The 23571-nt window shown below is 36.9% G+C and overlaps 1 protein-coding gene and 1 long non-coding RNA gene across 2 annotated transcripts; one reads left to right on the top strand and one right to left on the bottom strand.

Annotated features, from left to right (window-relative positions):
• Nucleotides 1-232: 232 nt before the first annotated feature.
• On the bottom strand, nucleotides 233-23427 carry SPCS2 (signal peptidase complex subunit 2; the record flags this gene model as incomplete). The annotated part of the gene is given in 6 exon segments (XM_079104458.1): nucleotides 233-1164; nucleotides 5802-5937; nucleotides 9182-9341; nucleotides 9881-9964; nucleotides 23307-23354; nucleotides 23356-23427. Coding segments are annotated over 6 exon segments (687 nt in total). The 3' UTR covers nucleotides 233-977.
• LOC306640293 lies at nucleotides 6959-8671 on the top strand. Its single transcript, XR_013757790.1, has 2 exons — nucleotides 6959-7703; nucleotides 7919-8671. It is a non-coding gene; the product is annotated as an uncharacterized lncRNA (long non-coding RNA).
• Nucleotides 23428-23571: the final 144 nt, after the last annotated feature.

Genomic DNA, 23571 nt, shown 5'->3' with positions numbered 1-23571 from the left:
GATAATAAGAATACCTACCTCTTAGGAGTACTGTGAGTTTCAGTGAGTTAATACATGTAAGGTACTTGGAGCACTTCCTGGGACCAAGTAATGAGTGTTCTTATTATTCTCACCAGAGCTAAGAGTTTCTCAGAGCTCTAGAAATAGTGAGACAGCCAGAAATGAAAGAAATCTATGATAGTAGTAAAACTGTTAGCACTTGCTGCTCTGTTCCTTCCATCAAGACTATGACTCCATTTTTTCACATCTTCTTTCCTTTTATTGAAAAAAATTTTAGAAAATGGCAGTTAATAAAGGGCATAAACAAATCAATAGGGATATACTAGTGGAAAACAGGCAATATAAAACTAAAAATGCCACTGATTTCTTCAATTGGTTAAGAACACAAAATGTAACAGGCAGGTCTGTTTTAAACAAATTTAAAAGCTGTTATTTTTGTTTTCTGGTTTTTTTTTGGTTTTTGTTTTTTTTTTTTTTTTTTTTTTTTTATTTTTCCCCAAGTAGATATATACACACCCACAAAAATGGTGTGTGAAGAAACCTGTCATACACATGAAGTCGTACCCTGAATTCTTCAGGGAAAGTTGTTGAAACAGGAATTAACACAAAGTCAGCAACAGGTTAACAATTTTTTAAAACTGAGTCTTCAAATGCTGCATGGCACAAAGCTATACTATAGAAAGTACTACTAGGTACAAAAGAAAAAAGTCTCGTACAGCTTTTAGCAAGAATGCTTTTCCAAAGCAAGTCAAAACAACACAATCGGCAGACCAAGGAAGCTACAGCTAGACATAAGAGCTACAACTTCTCATATCTGTGCTAGAAAATCCTATTTTTCCATAAGGGACTAAAATTTCAGGACAAAAAAGGGACATTTTAAACATTTCTTACTTTACCCATTTTAAGTTCTGTTTCTTCCCCCACCCATCCAGTAATTCAGCATGATCCAGCAGAAAGAGGGCTGCTTTTAGAATTGGCTATTTTATTTTTCTTTCTGTGGCAAGACTGTCATGGAGCCTGGATATTTCAGGCTCGTATGCATCCATGACCAGTGTCCCGCTGTGGTCAAAAAACTTGGCAATGGACTTGGTGAATTCGGCTTCCCGTTGCTGCTTTGTTCTCCCACTGATGAAGGTCAGCTTCAGGGTATATTTGTCATCAAACCTAAGCATCAGGGCAAAGAGAACATATCAAAAGCAAACACAGTATTAGAAGATATTACAAAATATTATTAATACTGCTGAGTGTGATGGTGGTGTTTTCCTAAAGTTATTTGGGGATGATTATGATATCCAGGTTTTGTTTCAAAATATTTCAGTAAGAAGAAAAATGTATGTGCTTATGTCACACAAGACTGGCAAAATGCAGACAGTTACTGCAACTGGGAAATAAGCACATGGGAATTGTGTTACTTTGACTGTTTTTTGTATATTTAAAAATATGTATAATAAAAAGCTTTAAAACTGAAGGGAAAAAAAACCAACAGCACAGATGCAACCAGTAACAATAGAGCACCAAGTGTTTCTGGAAGAATAATCTGGGCATTAGCAATATAGGGAACATGTGAATCCTTTGTACTTGGGCACAACTTTCTGGCAAAGACTTCCCAAACACTCTTATCTGGGTCACATGTGTCTCCTTCTCCCACAGCACCATCAGTTAATACTGAGTTCAAATACTAAATTATATATCAGATCTAAAGATAGCTCTCATGCTTTCAACACAATTATCTGTACTGAAATGAGTTTGTGTATTTGTGTTTTTTACCAGATTGGGAAATTCTTGAAGGCAAGGATTTTTGTCTTAACTGCTTACTCTTAGCATGGCATTTTTATGAATAAAGAACCCTTGCTAGCAAGGAGGCTCCTCAATTTCAGGCTGCTTAGCCCCTGCAATCTGTAAAACTTGAGTTCTAATTTCTACTGATTCCATACCCACTGCTACACGAACTCCAGAGATTCCTGTTACACTTAAGGTACCAGGAAGATCTTTACTATTTCTACCCATTCAAGAGGGTTTAATGACACCAACTTCTGGCAGGCTGACACACTCCTCACCAGCTGTTTCTATCCACTTATTATGGAACATTCAGTGGATTATCATGCAGGTATTATCCTTAGATAAATAAGTTTCTTAAGTATCTATTTCTGCATGTTTAAAATGGGAAAACTTGCACTTACCGTAGGATTACTATCATGGTTAGAATGGTGACTACTGTTAACTATAGCCCCCCAAATTACAACTCTTTAATAAGCTGTTGATCATTATCCCAACTTGGGTAATGACTAGTGAAGCCCCTTGAACTATTTTAAACACCTCAAAAGATTTTTTTCAAGCTCTGATCACTTGTTGCTAATTTTATTTTTTTAATTCTGGGCCCAGTTTTATTGGCAGTTACATTCCTTTGATGGCAGGATATGATCTGATGAGTTGTGACCTGATGCATTTCAGAAATAGCTATTCATTAACTCAAATATTTATGGAACTCCACCTGTATGTATTAGGTAGTTTCAGATGCTAAGAATAGACAGCAATGAACAATATATGTAAACATATGCCATTTAGGGATTTTCATTTTAGTGTGTATGAGGGAAACAAAAAACAAAGATGTTCTTTTAAGTATAGTGGGGCAGGAAAAGTTTTACTAGGCAAATGTTTGAGCAGAGCCCAAAGAAGGTGAGAGAACAAACTATCTGGGAAATTGATATTTCATGCAGAGGAAGCTACAAGTGCAAAGGCCCTTAGGCAAGAACACACCTGCAATGCAGAGCTGAAAAGGGTCAAGGTGAACAGAATGAAGTGGTAGAGAATGACAGTCATTGATTAGGGGTGCAGACGATAGATATGTATTAACTTCTAAATCATAATTAGGATGTTAGTTTTTTCTCTGCATAAGAGTTTTGAGCAGAAGACTGAGTTGATCTGACATTTTAGACAGATCACTTTGACTGCTATGCTGGGAAGAGATGGCAGGGGAAGCAGCTGTAGAAATCCATTAGAACATTATTACAGAAACCTAACTGGGAAATGATGGTAGCAATCCAGATGGCAAATGGTCAGACTGAATACATTTACACGGTAGAGCTAATAGGATTTGTTGACGGACTGGGGAAACATGAGTCAAAATGACTCCAGAATTCTATAAGAATGGAGAAGTAGAAGAACTTAAAACAAAAACAAACACACAAAAACCAAGAAGCACAAGTCAGAGAGTGGAATACTTAAAATGGAAATTACTGGAAGTAATTAGTTATGGAAAGGTCTAGGGCGTATCCATGGAAGTAAGTGTTTAAGACATGGTAGAAAACAAGGTAATTAGTGGAGAGAAGTAAAACAAAGAGGACACAGTACTGGGAAAAAAAAAAGAAAGAAATCACCTATCTGGATATGGAGATCACCAAGACTTACGAAAGGACAGAGTTATATTCAAAAAAGAAAGGAGTTTTGGGCTGTAGCTCAGTGGTAGAGCGCTTGCCTCACCCATTTGAGGCAGGGTTTGATCCTCTGCACCACATAAAAATAAAGATACTGGATCCATCTACAACTTAAAAAAAATAAAATAAAATAAAGGGGCTGGGGCTGTAGCTCAGTGGCAGAGTGCTTGCCTAGACTAAGTTATGTCAGGGAAGACTACTTAGAAGAGAAAACAAGTAGGAAGCAGGTGACAGATAATCAACCCAGTGAGGACAATCCTGACTGAAGGCACAGGGTCAACTGGAGAACTCAGCAAATTATACCTCCACAATATTGCCAGAGTAAAAATATGTGCTTTGAAAGGGACATTCAAGAAAGAGATATCATGAAGGACAGATGCTAAAAGGTTTCATGTGCTAATGGAGTTCAGGGTATATAATAAATGTGCTGAGAAGCAAATGAACTGCACAATCCTTACATAAATCACAAAGCTTGTGTAAGTTTGAAAATGGCAAATGATGGTCTGTGAAACCTTTCACTGCCATTTCATAGGGCAGCTATGGAACAAGACATCAGAATCAGGCACTATTAAACTACTAAGTCACTCTACTAGGGGAGAAGGAGGAGTTGGGAGGACGGAAGAATGTTCTCCACCAACAATATGGTAGCTGGCAAAAATCAGTAGGGAATATAGAAAAATCAGAAACTTTATACACTGCTAGTGGGATTGTAAAATGGTGCAGCTACTCTGTTAAACAGGTTGGCAATTTCCTCCAACAATTGAAGAGTTACTATATGATTCAGTAACTCCTCTCCAAGAGAAATGAAAATACATACACACAAAAACATGTATACAGATGTTTATAGCAGCATTAGTCACAATAGCCAAAAGGTGTTAACCCAAATGTCACCATCAATTGATGAATGAGTAAACAAAATGTGATATATCTTTGCAATATGATATTATTCAGCCATTAAAAGGAATGAAATAGTGAAGAATGCTATAGTTGTGGCTAAACCTTGAAAATATTATGCTAAGTGAAAGAAGCCAGTCACAAAAGGCCTCAACAGGTCATACATTCTACAATTTAATTCACATGAAATGTTCACAGAAGATTTCTATATAGTAAGTAGATAGGAAATTGCTCAGAGTTGGGGGAAATTGCTCAGAGTTGAGGGAAACAGGGAAATAGCTAAAGGTTACAGGGTTTTGTTTGAGGTAATGAGAGTGTTCTAGGATTGACTAAGATAATGGTTGCAAGTAACTGTAAATACACTAGAAACCAATAAACTATATACTTTAAATGGGTGAACTGTATAGGAGGTGAAGTGTATCCCAATAAGGCTGTTAAAAAACATATCAAAATAAAAATAATGAAATCAAGATGTTGCTAGATTCTAGAATTATGCAACTCTTCCTCAGTAGCCTGGGAAAAAGTTCACATTCACAATGGCTGAGGTCAAAAGGAGTTAGAAGCCCTGCCCCAGGGATAATCAAGAATTCAGTTACAATATCAGAATGAAGGTCTGCTCCCCTTCCTCATAGACATTTTCACAGATCAGCAAGGAAAGAGAGCATTTGGTGCTGATGCTATGTTATCTTCATACGTGGATAATTATAATTTGAGGGTCTACTTTGTGCTAGTAAGTGTACCACGTGTTTTTAGTTAATGACTAAGGCATGATTTCTGGACTCAAACTTTTAGATTATATGATGCTGGAAGAATCAACGTAACCTTTGTGCCTGTATTCTTTTCTATTGAGGTATTTAGCACAATTCCTGATAAATAGTAAATGTAATAGACATTTGCTATTATGGTAACTGGTATAATGGAATTTTGCTATTATTATAACTGCTATCATATCTGCCCAATAACTCTAAGGAGTCATTTTTTACTTCACCAAAGCTCAGATTGTTTACATAATTTACCAAAAGTCACACAATGAGAAACAGAGTGAGCTGGCAAATGGACTCCCTTCTGGGTATTTATATGGACTCTGGATTATGCTTTATAAAGTTATACAGAGCAATGATCCAGAGATTCTTGACAGCATTCAGAGTGTAGTCAGGATCATAGAAGGTACAAAGCTAAACAGGTTTTTCAAAGATAACTGATCTTATTACTGTTGTCATTTGTTAACTCGTCACAAAGGAAAAAAAAAAAAGATCTTTATCATTTCACCAAAGTACTTTCTTAGATGGTTTATCCTCAGAGCATTTCTGTGATAACCCAAACTCAGAACTGCATGCAGTGTTAGGAAAAATCTTTTACATCACCAGTGCCATGCATGATCTGCATAGAACACACACTTAATAGTTGCTGCTAATAATGACAACACCCTGGGGCAAATTCAACACTAAAACTTAAGAATTTATGAGTCATTACCTTTTGAGACTGGAGGACAGTTGCCAAATATCATCAGGATCCATCCCAGTAGGATCCTTCCTGTGAGCCACAAGAAAGATGCTCTTCTCCTTATATGAGGTATAAATTGTCAGAATCCCCATCATCACAAAATAGGTTCAAATAAAGTTAAGGGGAAAACACATAAACATACAAACAAAAGAGAAACAACACAAACTGACCAAAGAACACAAAAACTTTCATAATCTTTTTCAATTTTTTCTTTTGTAGTTGTAGATGAACAGCATGCCTTTATTTTATTTGTTTATTTTTATATGGTGCTGAGGATCAAATCCAGTGCCTTACACGTGCTAGGTAAGCACTCTGCCACTGAGCTACAACCCCAGCCCCTCGTGATAGTCTTAAAGACGGTCAATTTTGCCTTACTGCAAAAACATCCTATGTTTATGTACCAAGAGAAGCAAGGCTGATTAATCCTCCAAACATCTCAAAAAAGAAGAAAAAACTACAGGGCACAAACCAGTTCTCATCTTTTATGCTCAAAGACATGTGTAGTAAGATTCTATTACCTAACCTGTCAAGACTCCATTATAATTTGTGCTATTTCTCTATTTAAAAAAACACAATAATCACAATGGACTTGACCACATTCCACCAATTTCAAGGTCACTAGAAGAAAAGTGACTTCAAATTAGTTATACTACACGATCAATTATTTCCTATGTATATATGGGCTTACTATTACATTCACTTAACAGCATTGCCCACCATATCTGACAGGCACTGTGTGCTAGAAACTGGCACAAGAGTTTTGTGTACATTGTTATTAAAATATATAAACAGGAGAGTCAGGAAAGTATAGTGCAAAGCACAAAGACTTTGGAGTGAGGTGATCCTAAGATTTGAATCTTGATCTTTAACCAACAGAAGTGTGACAAATTATGTTTTCTTGCCCAAGTATTCTCACCTCTTTTAAAATGGAGAAAACAGCAACTTTTTAGAATTGTCATGAGGTTTATACATAAATATATCTGTATATATTGTGTCTAGCACACAGATTTATAATGGTAGTTACCACTATCATATATAAAACTGACTTGATCTTGCTTTGTTTTAAACAAATAATCAAAGTACCATAAAAGGAGGTCTCCTGGAAGACCACATATTTGTAATGTTGCTGTCACTGTTCAAACCTCTGGAGTTCCCTTAGAACCATCTACAGAGTCTATGTTATAATTCTTTTGAACTGCTTTAATAGTGAAAAATTCATACAGGGAGATTAATCTGGTTACTGAAAGGAATCAAGGATCACATAGTGCCAATTCTGGGGACTATCATTTGACACTGATTGGACAATACCATTTTTGATCAGGGTCTGCTTATATAAGATGGCTCGGTAACTGCCTCTGAGGGTAGAATCTTTTAAAAATATTTCAGGTACAGGCAACGTTGTTTAATAATTTGTTTTAACTAGTACGATGTTGGCACACAGCAGACCCTCAGTGACTATTAATGATATAGAGCCAGGCATGTGGCCCAAGTCTGTAATCCCAGCGGCTTGGGAGGCTGAGGGAGGAGGATCGCAGTTCAAAGCCAGCCTCAGCAACTTACCAAGACCCTAAGTAACTCAGAGAGACTCTGTCTCTAAATAAAATACAAAATAGGGCTGGGTTTGTGGAGTGGTTAAGTGCCCCCGGATTCACTCCCCAGTACCAAAAAAAAGATACAGAGCTGCATGTACTAACATGCAAAGATGTATACTATACTTTTCTTAAGTTAAAAATAAAGTGCAGGTAGGAAGGACAGAGTGAAATAGACATTACCTCATGTACATATATGACTGCATGACCAGTGTGATCACACAATATGTACAATTAGAACAATTATGCTTCATTTATGGATGATTTATCAAAATGTATAAATGTATACTTTCATGTATAACTAATTAGAACAAATAAAAAAATTTTTAAATAAAAAAATTATAAGTGCAGAACAAATGTACAGATGGTTTGGGTTGGGGGACCACACACACAAAACTGTTTCATGAACATAACTTTTGTAGTAGTAGTAATAGCACAATAAAACTTCTTTGTATTCAACTTCTGAGAAATAATCAAACTGGACAGGTAAGGTAATAGTCATAATTCTAAATTTACTATTAAAAAGAGAGGAGAAATGCTCCTCAACTGACAAAGGAATTATGGAAACATTGTTAAGTCAAAAATGCAATTAGTATACCTAACCTTAACGAACATCCATGCTCAGAACACTTACATTACCCTGCAGTGTTTAAAATCATTAAACGCAAAGTCTATTTTATAGTGAAGTGCTGAGCAGCTCATGTAATTTACTGAATACTATACTGAAAGCAAAAAAACAATGGTTACATAGGCACTCTTTCATAACATAATAACACTGGGAAATCTTTTTATGTATCTTTCCTTTTTGCTTTTTGTTTCAGCTATAATTTGAAAACTTAGAAAATCTTAGACTGAGGGCTGGGGTTGTAGCTCAGTGGCAGAGCGTTTGCTGAGCGTATGTGAGGCACTGGGTTCAATTCTAAGCACCGCATAAAAATAAATAAATGAAATAAAGGTATTGTGTACATCTACAACTAAAAATAATTTCTTAAAAAAAGAAAATCTTAGATTGGATCATTTTAAGTTAGCAACCACATTACATACCAAGTCAATTATAAAATCTCATTTAATCTTCATGATAATTCTGAATATTACCTACAAGTGAGAGAAATTCAGTCTCAAAAATTTTAATTTCTTATTACCACAAGATTACACACACAGGGCTGGGGTTATGGCTCAGTGGTAGAGCGCTTGCCTAGCATGTGTGAGCCACTGGGTTCGAGTCTCAGCACCACATATAAATAAATTAAAGGTATTGTATCCATCTACAACTAAAAAAAAAAAAAAAAAGATTACCATCACATAGGATTTCAAACCCATGTTCTATGGTTCCAGAAGAGGTTCTTAACCCTACTGTAATACAAGCCAAACTTATACCATAGTCAGTAACTCCCAGTCCAGCCCCTCAGCTTCAAGGAAATCTGACTTCTGACCCTCCAAACTGTAATGCTTTTCTAATACTCTGTGTAAATGGTTTAAAGCAGCCTGGTCTAATGGAGAAAATTTGGGGCTAGAAGTGAGACAAGCTGGGTTTCATTATTCCTATATGATTGCTATTAAGTGCTCATATAATAATTATAACAATTTCTATGTTAACAACTAAAGTGAATTACAGATAAAACAACCATATTAAACCTAAAATAATCAAAGACACTAAGCAAATCTAAATGCTTATTATGTTAAATTCTAACATAGGCAGGTATCAAGAGATATGTAAAGACTGTTGGTAGAAAACAAACCTGAGTATAAGTAAAGGATATGATATAACACAAAGAGCCAAAACGGGTTTGGACTCCGGAAAGGGGTGCATATAATCCCAAATCAAAGCCACTATGGCAAAGAAACAGGAGATGGTACAGATGGTGAGGCGACCGTCAATTAGCCCAAAATTCTCCACATACTTGTACTTTTCCAGAAGTACCTAGTGAGAAGAAAAGGAATCAAACTACCAGGAATGTTTTCTTCAGGCTACCTGCTTTTATTCTTGATTTCTATGAAAAATAATTATATGAATTAACAAACAGTTCTCTCCAACTGGTATTTTACCCTCTAACCAAAGATGACTTGAGTCATTTATAAAGGATCCCAGAAAAAAATTTCATCAACTCCTTACATTTTTTTTTTAAATCCTCAACTTTTCCCATAGGATACAATTAAAATTTTCTTTTCCCTTTTCAAATGGAGAAATGACTAATCATGGATAAATAACCAATCTTCTCTCAACCTTCTGTGCGCTAAGGGAATTAATCTCAAAAACAATAAATTACCAACTTTCTTGAGATAGCCAACATTTATATTTTAACACACTTCCCCCTATTCTGTAAAAGAGTTCTGGTAACTGCTTTCTGCCTTATTTTCTAATATTGAAAATTAAGGACACTTCAAGTTAACAAAGGAAAAACACCCTGCAGGAAATGGGCTGTCAGCTGTATACATGCTCATGGACCCTCAAGAACGTACCTTTTTGGCAGAATCATCCAAAGAGTTTTTCACAGCTGATCCATCCCATTTGTCAATTTTTACAGGCTTATCATCAATTTTCCACTGTAAAACAAAGAGCAAAATTGTTCATCAAGGAACCTGACATCTTAATTGGAAAGGCAAGGAAAAGGAAAAGAAAAAGAAAGAAAAGAAAAGAAAAGAAAAGAAAGGTTGAAGGAGACAAGACTAGGCCACTAGAATCAGGCAGTACTCTTGATGTACATATGATGTTTACAGTCTCCAAGTAGAGAAGTCAAAATCTTGTACAAGCCCAGAACCAGAATACTTACACAGGCTAGTCTGTGTGAACTCATATTCTCCATCCCCATCCATTTCACACAAATGTGAGTAAAGAAAAGAATTCCATTTGTTCATTATTTCATGAACTACAAAACTACAACTCAGAAAATACATACAGGAATTTACAGACACTAAAAAGAATGGGCAGGGTTTCCTTTAATACTTCTTCGTCAGGGGCGCGGTATAGCTAGGCGGATAGAGTGCTTGCCTAGCATGCACAAGGCCCTAGACTCAATCCCCAGCACCACCACAAAAATAAACAAAAACAAGTTAAAAAAAAAAAACCTGTTGGTTTGTCAGTTAACAACTTTTACATTTTAACAGCATGTCTTAATTTTAATTATAAAAGCATGTACAATAAATCTAGTACAATCTGTTAGAGCACTGAATTTTCAATCACAAACCAAGTCCCTGACCCAGTCCCAGGTATGAGACTTTGGACAAACTTTGTTTTAATTTTGTTATCAATGAGGTTTAGAAGTTTCCCAAATACTGCCAATTCAGAGGCAACTGATCCTCTCAAATGTTGCTGGTAGATGTTCAAAATATTACAAGATCTATAAGTGAATTTAGCTCCCTGGATTCAACCTCAATTTCTGGAAATTTTTCTATAACTAAACACATATGAAATAATATATAAAGCTACTGACTGCAGTATTGTTTATAGTAGAAAAAAATAGAAGTAATTCAAGTGCCTATCTATAGGGGACTAGTTAAACCAACTATGGTACATCTAGATATCCTAGAAAGGTAGAGGGAAATGGGTGGGAGTGAGACTTCAAATGTGTGCCTCTAAAATTTTTAAAAACATGTGAGTGTATTATATGGTAAAAAAAATTCTCAAATTCAAGTCATTAGGTGAATGCAGCTTAGGTGGAACACAGTACTTATAAATAATCGGATAAATCTTGTCAGATCACAATAGCCAACATTGTTGTTTTTTTCATTTTTATTAGCAACTCTTATTTTAGATTGAGTAAAGAAATATTGTATTTCATAAATATTATAAACCAGTAGGAAATTCAGAATAAATTAGCTTACTGAAGAACAGAAACCATTATATCTCATCAACCTTTTTTAATTTGACTGTGAGTCTATAGGCCAGTATATAAAAAAGAACTGTTCATGAAGTCTGTTGAGGGAAAAAAAAAAACCAAAAACCCATAAACTAAAATAGTCATACTTAAAAGTGATTAAGTCAATCAAAATTTTTCCCTCTGATGCCTTATAAAAACAAAATTTTTCTTTCATAACATTACTCACAACATGCAACAATACTGATTCTAATAATCTTCCAACTTACAAATTGTGTAGGGTATCAAATTCTAAAAATATAAATTGAATCATGAATTACAAGGTTTTCTAGCTAAAGAGCTAGATCATATGCACTCAATCAAGTAAATCTCATTTTGATAGCCACAAGTGAAAGAAAAAACTTGTAAATTCACAATAAAATTTTAATTATTTATGAAATAAAGTCAGAATAAAGTCATTTAAAAGTTTTAAGTAATTCTAAAAAAGAAAAAAATAATATTCTCAAAGAGCACAGATGCTGTCAACTAAGACAGTATCATTGTCTGCAGTGCATCCCAGAAAAGAAACTCGCCTCTACAATTCACAGGATAATTTCTTAGCAATGTTTAGGGATAAAACACAAAAGCAGGAGTGCTGCGGCACACATCTCTAATCCTAGCTATTTAGGAGGCTGAGGCAGGTTATGGAAAGTTCAGAGGTGAGCCTCAGCAAGTTAGTGAGACTCTGTCTCAAAATTTAAAAAAATTTAAAAGGTTTGGGGGTCCAATCCCCAGTACCAGGAAGGAAAGAAGGAAGGAGAAAAAAAAAAAAAAAAAAAAGCAGACATTTCAATGTGTGCTAAAATAGCCTCAGCCTTAACTCCAATGTCTGATACCTGGAGCAAGTAAATCAGGAATATTTCTAGTAAATGACATAAGGCACAAGAAAGATTATAATTTGATTTCTTGTATGCATGAAAAACCTTAGCCCATTTCAAAGTAAATAAAGAGGGCAGTGACCTAAGATTCTTATTTTTCTTGAGTGTTATTTGCCATCATTCTCAACTACTCAAGACTAAAATACATGGTACTCTTCCTGATCTCTTTGCTGCTCTCAGTTATTTTAGAATCTTTTTTTCCCTCACTCTCGCCTTCCTTCACACTAAGTAAAAGTTGCAATAGAAAGGAAAAAACACATGGGACCTCAGAGGATAAATTAGTGAAGGACAGTGTGCAGAAAAGAGCATAAGAACGAGCCTGACACCCTTAGAAAGTCCTTTTTGCAAAGTTGGTCTTGGAATGGCATCTGTTAAAACAGTTCCCACAGTGACATAAAACATTCCCCAAGAAAGAAGAGTGGGTTGTTGTACACAAACTGCTTATATGAACAATTCAAGGATTCCATTCAAGGACTCTAAGAATTTCCACTTCTTAGAGAAAACTCTTTTGGAGACTTCAGACTTGCTTCAATCTAAATGGGCTGCTTTCCAGTCCTACTGTGTAACTGTCATCCTGAACTCTACCTTTACTATGACACTGGGGTTCCCTTTTCTCTCTCTTGGACTGGATTCCATTTTATTATTATATCTTACTCTTTCCTTGGTTCACTATTCACTTGATTCAGTGAAGCACAAATCTAGTGATTTCCTTGAAAAGTGCATAATGGAAATAAATTCAGAGATCTCATGCATCTGAAAATGTACCCTCTACACTTGAATAATAGAAAATTATTTCTCCTTAAAAAGTCTGCACATAGTTGGGGTGATCCCAGCAGCTTAAGAGGCTGAGGCATGAGGATTACGAGTTCAAAGCCAGTCTCACCAATTTAGCAAGGCCCTAGGCAACTCAGTGAGACCCTATCTCTAAATAAAATACAAAAATGGGCTGGGAATATGGCTCAGTGGTTAAGCACTCTTGAGTTCAATCCCCAGTACCCCCTGCAAAAAAAAAGTTTGACATTTTAATCCATTGTTTCAATAATGTGTGACTACTGATATTTCTGAAGCCATTCTGATTCCTGAAAACTGTATAGAAAGCTCTTTTTGCAATCAGTATCTAACTGTTCAAAACGTACGTGCCTTACACAGGTCAAATTTCATCTACAAAACTGCTAATGCCACTATGAAGGACCAAGCAGACCATGAATCTGGAAACTACTGTCCTTTAGATTAGAAAACTAGGATTCAGGGATGTTAAGTGCCATCCAAAAGAAAAAAAAATCTTTCCAGTTAACTTACAAATACATGGCTCACTGTTTAAAAAAAAAGGGGAGGGGGGCGGTGTGAAGGGTTTCCAATCCCAGTAGCTGAGGCAGGAGGATTGCGAGTTTAAAGCCAGCCTCACCAATTCAGTGGGGTCCTAAGTACCTCAGTGAGACCCTGTCTCTAAATAAAATAGTAAAAGGCTGGGGTTATGGCTCAGTGGTTAAGCACTTGGGTTCAATTCCCAGTACCAAAAAAAAAAAAAAGGCGGGGGGGGGGGGGGGTGCTCCTTCCTAAGTCAGACAGTAATGCACACCTATAACCCAGCTACTTGGGAAGCTGAGGCAGGAAGATTTCAGGTTCAAGGACAGCCTGGGCAACTTAGTAAGAACCTGTCTCAAAATTTAAAAAAAAAAAAGATTTTTTTTTTTGGGTGCTGGGGATCGAACCCAGGGCCTTGTGCTTACAAGGCAAGCACTCTACCAACTGAGCTATCTCCCCAGCCCCCCAAAAAAGGGTTTTTTTGGAGGGTAGGGTACCAGAGATTGAACCAGGGGTGCTTTTCCACTAAGCCCCATACCCAGCCCTTTTTTAAAATTTTATTTAGAGACAGGGTCTCACTGAGTTGCTTAGTGCCTTGCTAAGTTGCGGAGGCTGGCCTTGAATATATATTCCTGCCTCAGTCTCCTGAGCACTGGGATTATAGGTATGCGCCATTGCTTCCAGCTCAAAATAAAATTTAAAAAGTTAAAAAGGGCTGGGGATGTATTTCAGTGGTAGAGTGCTTGCCTAGCAAGTGCAAGGTCCTTGGTTAAATCCCCAGTACCACTCCTCTCCCCCATCCCAAAACAAGTGTTCCTTCTTCAGTAACTTTATTTTTTCCACTTGTTTTAATCTCTATTCTGTTTGTGGTCTTAGTCTCAAAGATATACCCTACTTCAAATCACAAATTGATTGCATTTAGACTGAATACAAACAGATGTAGGCAAATACATTTTCTTCTTCAACCAATAAGGTGAGTCCTTATTATTCAAGAAGTGTGGAGTCAGGTTACTTGAATTCAAATCTTGACTTTTACACTTAACAGCTGGGGAGATATTGTGCAAATAACTTAATCTGTCTAAAATCTTAGTTTATTCACTTGTAAATTCAGAGTGGTAAAAGTATCTACATGTTGGAATGAGGATTAAATACTGCAATTATGAAACAGCACAATGCCTGGTAAACAGAGAGTACTTATTAAAATTAGCTATTGTTAGTAATTATGTAAAACTATATAATACACTGTGATCATGGTTAGTTGACTATAAATAAGTTTTATCTCCCTCTTTAGGTGTCAGGAACTATATATTATTGCATTTTCTGAGTCAGAAACATAATATAGTGTTAATAGCTATTAATTTTTTTAAACTGTCTGAATCCTCATAAATAAAAAAGGTAGAAAAAAAGGGACTTCTAAAACATTAACTTCGGGCTGGGGAGATAGCTCAGCTGGTAGACTGCTTGCCTTGCAAGTACAAGGCCCTGAGTTCGATCCCTAGTACCGCAAAAAAAAAAAAAAAAAAATTAACTTCTTCCTTGACAACTGTACATATGGCTGAAATTATCTCACTGGTTCCTGTTTACAGAATTTCTTTTGGAAGGCAGGCAAAAGGTATAGTCATAGCTACCATTTCTTGAATACATATATGTTCTACATATGTATGTATGTTTATATAATCTACCTCATTTAATCCTTACAAGAATCCCAGGAGTTAAGAACATATATTCTACCCCATTTAATCCTTACAAGAATCCCAAGAATTAAGAACAGTTATCCTCCTTCTAAGGATAACACTAAGGATTAAAAAAAAAAAAAAAAAAAAAAACTTGCCAAAAGTGAAATCTGTAAGTGGTAAAACCAGTACTCAAATAAGGTTTTACTGATTTCAAAATCCATGCTTCTTCACTAATTAGCAATACTTTCTATGAAGTATAAGGAAAGAAATTATTAGCTATCAAAAACAGAGGAACAAGGACTAGGGATATAGCTCAGTTGCACAAACAAGACCCTGGGTTCAATCCCCAGCACCACACACACACACACACACACACACACACACACCAAATAGAACATAAAGCAGAGATCCTTGAAAGGACAGCTATACAGTGTATACTGATTTCTATCAAACAAGCTCTAGTAAACAATATAAAGAAATCTGGAAAGAGTATTTTAATCTCAAATATGCCCAAGAAACATGCAAAATACCCAAAATTTTGAACTTACCATTTTCCCCTCAATTTAAAATCAACTGCGGGCTGGGGAGATAGCTCAGCTGGTAGAGTGCTTGCCTCACAAGCACAAGGCCCTGAGTTCGATCCCCAGTACCACAAAAAATAAAATAAATTAAAAAAAAAATAAAATCAACTGCAATTTGGCTGCAAATAGAGCTCAAAAGTATTATTTTAAAGAAATCACTTTCCTGCACCACCAACAGAAGTCATCTTTGATCAAACCAGCATACTTGATGCCATACTGGATAGATGAAGAACAAGGGACAAGAATGAGTGGTCAATGAAAGAACCCCACTCTGATTTAAAGAACTGAGCATAGCTCTAAGAAAAGTCAATAAACTTTTTCTCTCCCTTCTTTGATGTAGTCATTTCAGAAGATGGATATTAGCTGCAAGGGCGAAAAATAGTAGGAAACAAGGCATATGAGTGGGGGACCATATTCTACACAGTATTATTTACAAGGCTGAAGAATTTGAACTTTATTCTGAGGCAAGCAATGGATAGCATTTTAAGCAGGGAAATGAAAAATTTGTTTGTTTTTATAAAGTCATTTTAGTAGCAACCTGGCAGATGTCTTCAGGGGAGTAACCAACACAGACAAACACATCATATGGTGCCTAACCTAAGTACTAAAACTGAATGCTCAACAAGCAGCAGCAGGGGGATGAAAAGGGAATACTTATGATGCAGAATTGGCAGAGTTTAGTGACTGAACAGTTATAAGGAACACAAAAGAGATGACCACCTACCAAGAATTAGGGCTTTGGATAACCTGAGTCACTGTGTCATTTTCCAGGAAAAGGACAACAGAAGGAAAAAGGATAACTATCCCTTTCTATGTGTGGAGCTTGAGCTGTTTCCACTCTTAATTATATTTTTCTTCCCTTTGATTTCAGAATTTTCTACACCAAAATGAAATAACGAAAACTAAAAGTAGACTCAGAGGCTGAGATTACTATTTGAGTTGTACACATATATGAATTCCCACCCCCTTCACATGCACACATTTAGCAAGAAAACATCAGTAGTAATAAGTTCGAAAACAAGAAAAAAAAAAAAAGTGTTCAATTTGGGAAGAAAATGTCTATCTTGAGACTGTGCAGTCACCTAATTTAGATCCCAATTCAGAAAACCCATGATAACCCAAAGAAGAGATTATAGCTCTTAGCAACACACCAAATCTTCAATTTCAATATTTTTTTTTTTTAAATAAAAAAATGGCCCAAAAAACACTGCAAAGGAAACCACTGGCTTACTAGTGCTTATTAGTGGTTGCGCTTATGATTATACTTAGCTGGAAGTTAAAATTACCATGTGTCAATTACATTATGAGCATACACATTAGTGGCAACTCCAGAGAAACTGACTCTTAGATATTTTCCATTGCCTTCTCTCTTCTGCCGCAAACTATGTTAGCAATGACTAGGCTGCTGCTGTACCAGCCTGACCCCATGACTTAACAAGCGTATACTACTACTGTTCTTTGGAAGCCAGCTCCAGACACTGAATCCATAGTTTAAAAATCCCATAATGATCCCAGTATATGTGAAGTATAAGACTAAAAATAGTTCAAAGTGAAACAACTGCAGAGGGAAGGTTGTGAGATGAGTCCTTATTCTATAGAGGTGGCAGGTCATACATTCCAAGAACTGTATGTAATCAGTTCAGAAAAATGTAGCTGTATGGTAAATTCCTTCAAACATTCCTAGCAGGGGGAAAAAATTCCTAGTGGGAATATAAAATGGTTCAGCCACAGGGGAAAACAGTTTGACAGTTGCCTTCAACACAGTTATCGTTAAGACCCAGGAATTTTACTCCTAGGTGTATTATAGAGAATAGAAAATGTCTATCTAAACAAATGTCTATAGTAGAATAATCAAAATAGAACTCAAAAGTCAGTTGATAAATGGGTAAACAAAATGTGGTACAACTGCACAATGGATTATAATGTGGCCATAAAAATGAATTAAGTAATAATACATGATATGATATGGCTGAATCTTGAAAACATTGAGTAAAAGAAGACAGCCACAAAATGCCAAATATTTTATAATTCCATATGAAATGGCCAGAATAGACAAATCCCTGGAGACAAAAAAAAAAAAGTAGATCTGTGGGGGCTGGGAGGAAGAGCTTAGTGGCAGAGTGCTGACCTAGCATGTGTGAGGTCCTGAGTTCAACACCCAAGCACCACTTGATAAAAAAATCAGACCTGTGTCTGCTAGGGGCTGAGGGAAAGAACAAGATATGACTGTTAGCATATGGGGTTTCTTTTGGGGATTATAAAAATATTCTGAGAGCCATGCATGGTGGCACATACCTATAATCCCAGCTACTCAAGAGACTGAGGCAGGAGGCCCACAAGTTTGAGGCTGCCTTGGCAACTCAGCAAGATCCTGTCTCAAAATTTAAAAAAAAAAAAAAAAAGGTGGGGGTGGTTGTTGGGGGATATCACTCAGTGGTAGAAAATCCAGCATCCCTGGGGCTCAATCCTCAGTACCACAAAAATAAATTAATTAATTAAATGTTTTTAAAATTCTGAAATTAGTGGTAATGTTGAATAACCTTGTGAGTATACTTAAAAAAAAAAAAAAAAAAAGTCACTAGACGGTGAACTTTAGCTTCTAGGACACCACTTACCTTCCTTCCTGACATCTGACTTCTTTATTTGATTTTTGTCTTCTTCCTGATCAGTAAATATTGGCAAGCTCCTGATCTTGTCCTTGGCCCTTTTCTCTGCCTACACTCATCCCAAGGTAATCCCAAGTGTTAGGGCTTAAGTGCCATGTACAAATGGATAACTTCTACATTTATATTTCCAACCTAGACATCTCCTATGCGCCAACTTATGTGCCCAACACCTGTTGCCCTCTGCACTTAAATGTCTTACAACATCAGACTTAGATAGTCCAATTCTTTTATTTTGGTAGTACCAGGGATGGAACTCAGGGTCTTAAACATGCTGGGCAAGCACTTCACCATTGAGTTACATTCCCCAGACTTTTAAAATGTTTTCTTTTGACTGGCTTCACACTTTCAGTCCTCCTGTCTTCGCCTCCCAAAGAGCTGGGATTGGAAGTGTGCTTTTCCCTCAAAAGTGTTTTTCTCCCAATCTTCCTCATTTCAATAAAAGACACCTCTACTCATCCAGTTTATGGAACAAATACCCGTTAACCTTGATTCTTTTTCCTGCCTTGTATTATACATTCAGACCATCATTATACATATTTGACTATACATTCAAAATATACACAGAATCTGACCAGTAGCCCTCAATGTGAATGTCACTGTTAAAATGCAGAATAAAAGAGATGTGTGAAAAATGCAATGTTCAGGCCTCAACTCTACAGAATCTAATACAGATGTGAGAAGAGGTCCAGAAATCTGTTATTCTTAACAATACCCAAGGGAATTTCATGTAAACAAACCTCACATTGTGATAAATGTTTATTTATCTAAGGAACTGAAACCCAGAAGAACCAGCTGTAAGTAGGAATTATATATATTTATACATATACATATTTTTCTTGTGTGCTCACTGTGTGCCAGACACTACCTTTTTAGACAAATATCATTATTATCCCCAATTTACAGATGCGGAAACTGAGATACAAAGAGATTTATTAACTTGCCCAATAAGGCACATCTGGAAGACGGCAGAGCCAGAATTCAAAGCTAGACAAGTTTAGCTCCAGAGCTTAAGCTCCCAACTAAAATAGAAAATCTGTGTTTTAAGATCAGGCTGACAGCTCAGTCAGAAGACAGACTCCAGGTATGAGGTTAAAAGAGACTGCACACAGCTTCAGAAAGCTCAGTTTAACATATCAATGTTAATAGCCAAAACAAATTAAGCAAGCAGCTTTTATTTATAGCTGCCACTCAGAACAAAATGCCTTGATATATTTTGGGCAAAGCAACTTTGTGCAATGAACTAAGTCAAGTCATTAAGTTAAGAAGGCCGGAAGATTAAATTTGCATACTTGTTTTCAAAATCAGTAAACAAGAATTGCTGTGTTCTTAAAGTCAGTTTCAGAGAAGCAGAAATTCACATCTGTCCAGAGAAAGCTAGAAGTACATGTGCCTTACTTTAGTATAATTCTTTATAGCAAAATGAAACTACAGCTGGCAGAAAATTAAAAACCCTCCCCCTCAAAAATCAAGATAAATCAAACTAAAGAACTATTAAAGGTAACAGGCCTCTCGTTCCCACAGAGCAAAAGTTGCTCTATTCATTCCAATCCTGCTCCACTGAGAACAATTTTATCATGCTCTCCTCCCACAGTACCCTCAATTTTCATAGAACTAAATACATCATCCTCTAAGCTGTTTTCTGAACACTAAAATAGGTTGTTTTTTTTTTTCTTTTTCTGTTAAATCAATGCTTGTAAGTAGTTACTGACTTGAGCACTATAGAGAATCCTTCAAAGGTAACTGGACAAATACAAATGAGTGAAGAAATACAAGGCAGTATGACTTATTAGGTGACAGCTTAATTTCCATATGCAATAAGATTTAGCAAAATTCAGAATTCAATGTAAGGCTGAAATGAAATTTTCCAAGAAAAGCACTTAAACAGTGTTCTATTTTCCTCTTCTGTCCTTGCTTCTTGCTTAAAAACTTCCAAGTGCTCCTTTGTGAGGCCTTTAATATCTATTTCTGCTACTCAAGTTGGAGTTCTCATCATTTTGTCATTCCTTTTATTTTTTTTATTTTTTATTTTTGGTAGTTGTAGATGGACAGCATGCCTTTATTTTATTTGCTTATTTTTGTATGCGGTACTAAGGATCAAACCCAGTGCCTCACTCATGTTAGGCAAGTGCTCTGCCACTGAACCCCAGCCCGTTATTCCATTTTTATACAGCCCTTTAAAAGAACATTTACCAATATACTACTATTTAATCTTTACAATAAGACTATGTACGTTCACAATATTTATTGTAATAAGGAAATTCAAGTTCAGTAATATATAACTTATCTAAGGCAATATGGCTTTTAGCATGCTACACAAGAATTCAAACTTAGGTTTCTTTCCATGAAATCCTATACACTGGTATGGCATAGGTCCTTAGTAGAAGACTTCTAATTTCCACCTCTCCAAATTATCTGAATAACTTCCTAAAAAAACTTTACCCAGTCTCAAAAACTATTTAAAGTTTCTACTCCAACTTCAAGCAAACCATGCCCACCCCAATATGATTTTATGTGTCACTAAGTCCCCTTAGAGAACCTTCCAGTTAACTTACTACCTGAGAAACCTAAGATACCCTCACATTCTGATCATCTTGCTCCAGGAGACTTTCTTAAATGATATGCTTTTCTCCTCTCCCTCAAATTAAGGTCTGATCTCCACTCTCAGATCTAAGAGACATTCCCCCAAAGCCCTCACCCTCAACTACATCTAAGGATCATTCTCTCATTTAAATTTCTGCAAAAGGCATACTTTTGAATACACCATATACTTCCTTAAATATATTTAATAATATTTTGACTACCTCATCTCTTATATTTGGTTATGTAGTACTCCCTAATAGGATTCTTTTATGTTTTGTTTTGTTTTTTGATACAGGTGATTGAATCCACAGGCATTTAACCACTAAGCCACATCCTCATCCCTTTTTATTTTTTGAGACAGGGTCTCACTAAGTTGCTGAGGTTGGCTTTGAACTTGCAATCCTCATATCTCAACCTCCTGACCCACTAGGATAACAGGAGTGCACCACCACACCCAGCTCTAAAAGGATTCTTGATGTACTCCTCCACAATCACACATCTGTACTGGACACTATAGAGTACAGAGATTATTAATGTATATTGTCACATTTGAGTCTTCCAAAGAAATCTGTAATGTAGGTGCCAGAGACCTAATATTTCAGATGCAGAAAAGAAGCTTAGTGAGGTTAACCTGACTTTTGCCAGTCTTCATACTGTTTCCAAGGAGCAGAGAATACCTCAAAATCTAGGTTTCTTCTAATAACACAATGATCCATGTAGTAACATACAGCTGGCCCCTCAATCCAGATTGTACATTCACAGATTAACCAACCATGAATCAAAATATTCAGAAAAAAATGATGCATCTGTCCTGAACATGCATACTTTTTTATTGTCATTCTTCCCTAAAGGATATAGCATAGCATTAATTTACATTACCATTATATACTATAAGTAATCTACAGGTAATTTAAAGCATACTATAGGTATTAAAGCATACTGTGTGCAGTTTATATGTAAATACTACACCATTTTATATAAGGGACTTGAGCATCCTCCAGTGTCAAAAAATCCACAGCTCCTGGAACCAAATCTCAAAGACATAGAGGGACCACCTTATTTAGGTAATTTCTGCCCTCAGCAGAAGGCCTATGCTTAATGTTTGATGATAAGATTGGAGGGTGGGACGAAGAACAGTCAGTAGGGAAATTTTTAAAATAAAATAAAACAAGCACAGGTCGTCAGGTACTGGCTTAACAGAAAAATAGAATTTGTATCCGAAAACTGTCCATTAATTCCCAATGCTCTCACATGTCTTGAAGAAATTTACTATTTCCAGATTCCAGAATACATTCCTGTCTTTTAAGGGTTAAAAGTGTAAGAAACCCATAAGACACAAAAAGACAAAAAAAGATCTGAACCTGAGCCTCTTCATACCATCATGTATTCATTTCTTAAGCACCTACCATGTGTTAGGCACAGGAAAGTCTCAAAAGCTGTTTCCAATGAAAGTAAAAAATCCTATTTACCATATGAAAAAGACCTTAGGATACATTTTAGGTTAAATCTCATTCTGCAGATGAATAAACGTAGATAGAGCAAGTATACAACAAGGTCACAGACAGACACAATACTAGGACCCCTCGCTTTCCATGCAACTATTTCTTCCTACATGCTGTGCAAAGGACAGAAGGGCAACCCAGGTGAGTTGTTACTCTTTTTTTTCCCCCATTTCTTTTCCTTTAAAACCCTTGTTGCTAAGTGTGCAGTTAAAAAACAAAAACCCCTGACGGGCACAGAAGGAAAGGGGCAACCACTCGCTCGCTAACAGGCGGAGAAAGGAGGGTAAAGAAGACCGAGGAGAAAATCTATCTTTTCAGCCTCAGCAGCAGCCCTGTTTTCGGTAAGTCAACACTCAAATGTTTTCGTTTTCGGCGTAATAAAAATGCCAAACACTTCAGTAAGCAAAAAGACTCAAGGAACCATGGAATCTGCAGCAGCACACGAGGGTGACGTGGTGAGGAGTTTGGGTTTTACCAACTTCACAAGCAGATTCTTTAATTTCCTTTGGGCTTCAATTTTTACCCGTCAGTGAAGGGCTCTTTGTACGGTGGGCACCAGCACAAGGGAAAAGCGATGGCCACACTGATGTGTGGGAGTAATCAAAATAAGACGAAGCTGTGGTGGCCAGCATTAAGGACCAGTGACACGTCCTGAGAAGAAAAGAAGACTTAAAGTTTCGGGCTTGAAGTGTGAAGGTGAACGGGCTACAAGCGAGCACAGGAGGGCTAGACAAGGGCTTCCCTCAAGAGGCCGCCGAAAATAAGGGGGCTGGGATGGGAAGGTGGTCTCGCCGCTTCCCAAGCCTCCCCATGTTCGACTATCCCCAAGAACCGGACTCCTCACCTTATCTAACAAACCGCTGCGGCCGCTGCCTGTCCCGCAGCTGGGGCCCACCGCCAGCCCCCCCTACAATACCTCCGCCACCTCCACTTCTTCCCGCCCTGTGCAGCCCGGCCGCCGCCATCTTGTCCTGCTTCTGCGTCTCCCTCCCTCCCGACTTGTCGGAAGCCGATTGGCTGAATCTGCCGGCCTGACGCGCCCGCGCGGAGTCCATCGGGATCCGTAATTCGGGGCGGGCTGACGCGAGGTTATCAGCGGAAGTGACCGC

This window comes from Sciurus vulgaris, assembly GCF_902686455.1.
Source record: "Sciurus vulgaris genome assembly, chromosome: 11".
Lineage (NCBI taxonomy): Eukaryota > Metazoa > Chordata > Mammalia > Rodentia > Sciuridae > Sciurus > Sciurus vulgaris.
This window is presented reverse-complemented; position numbering and strand designations above follow the sequence as displayed.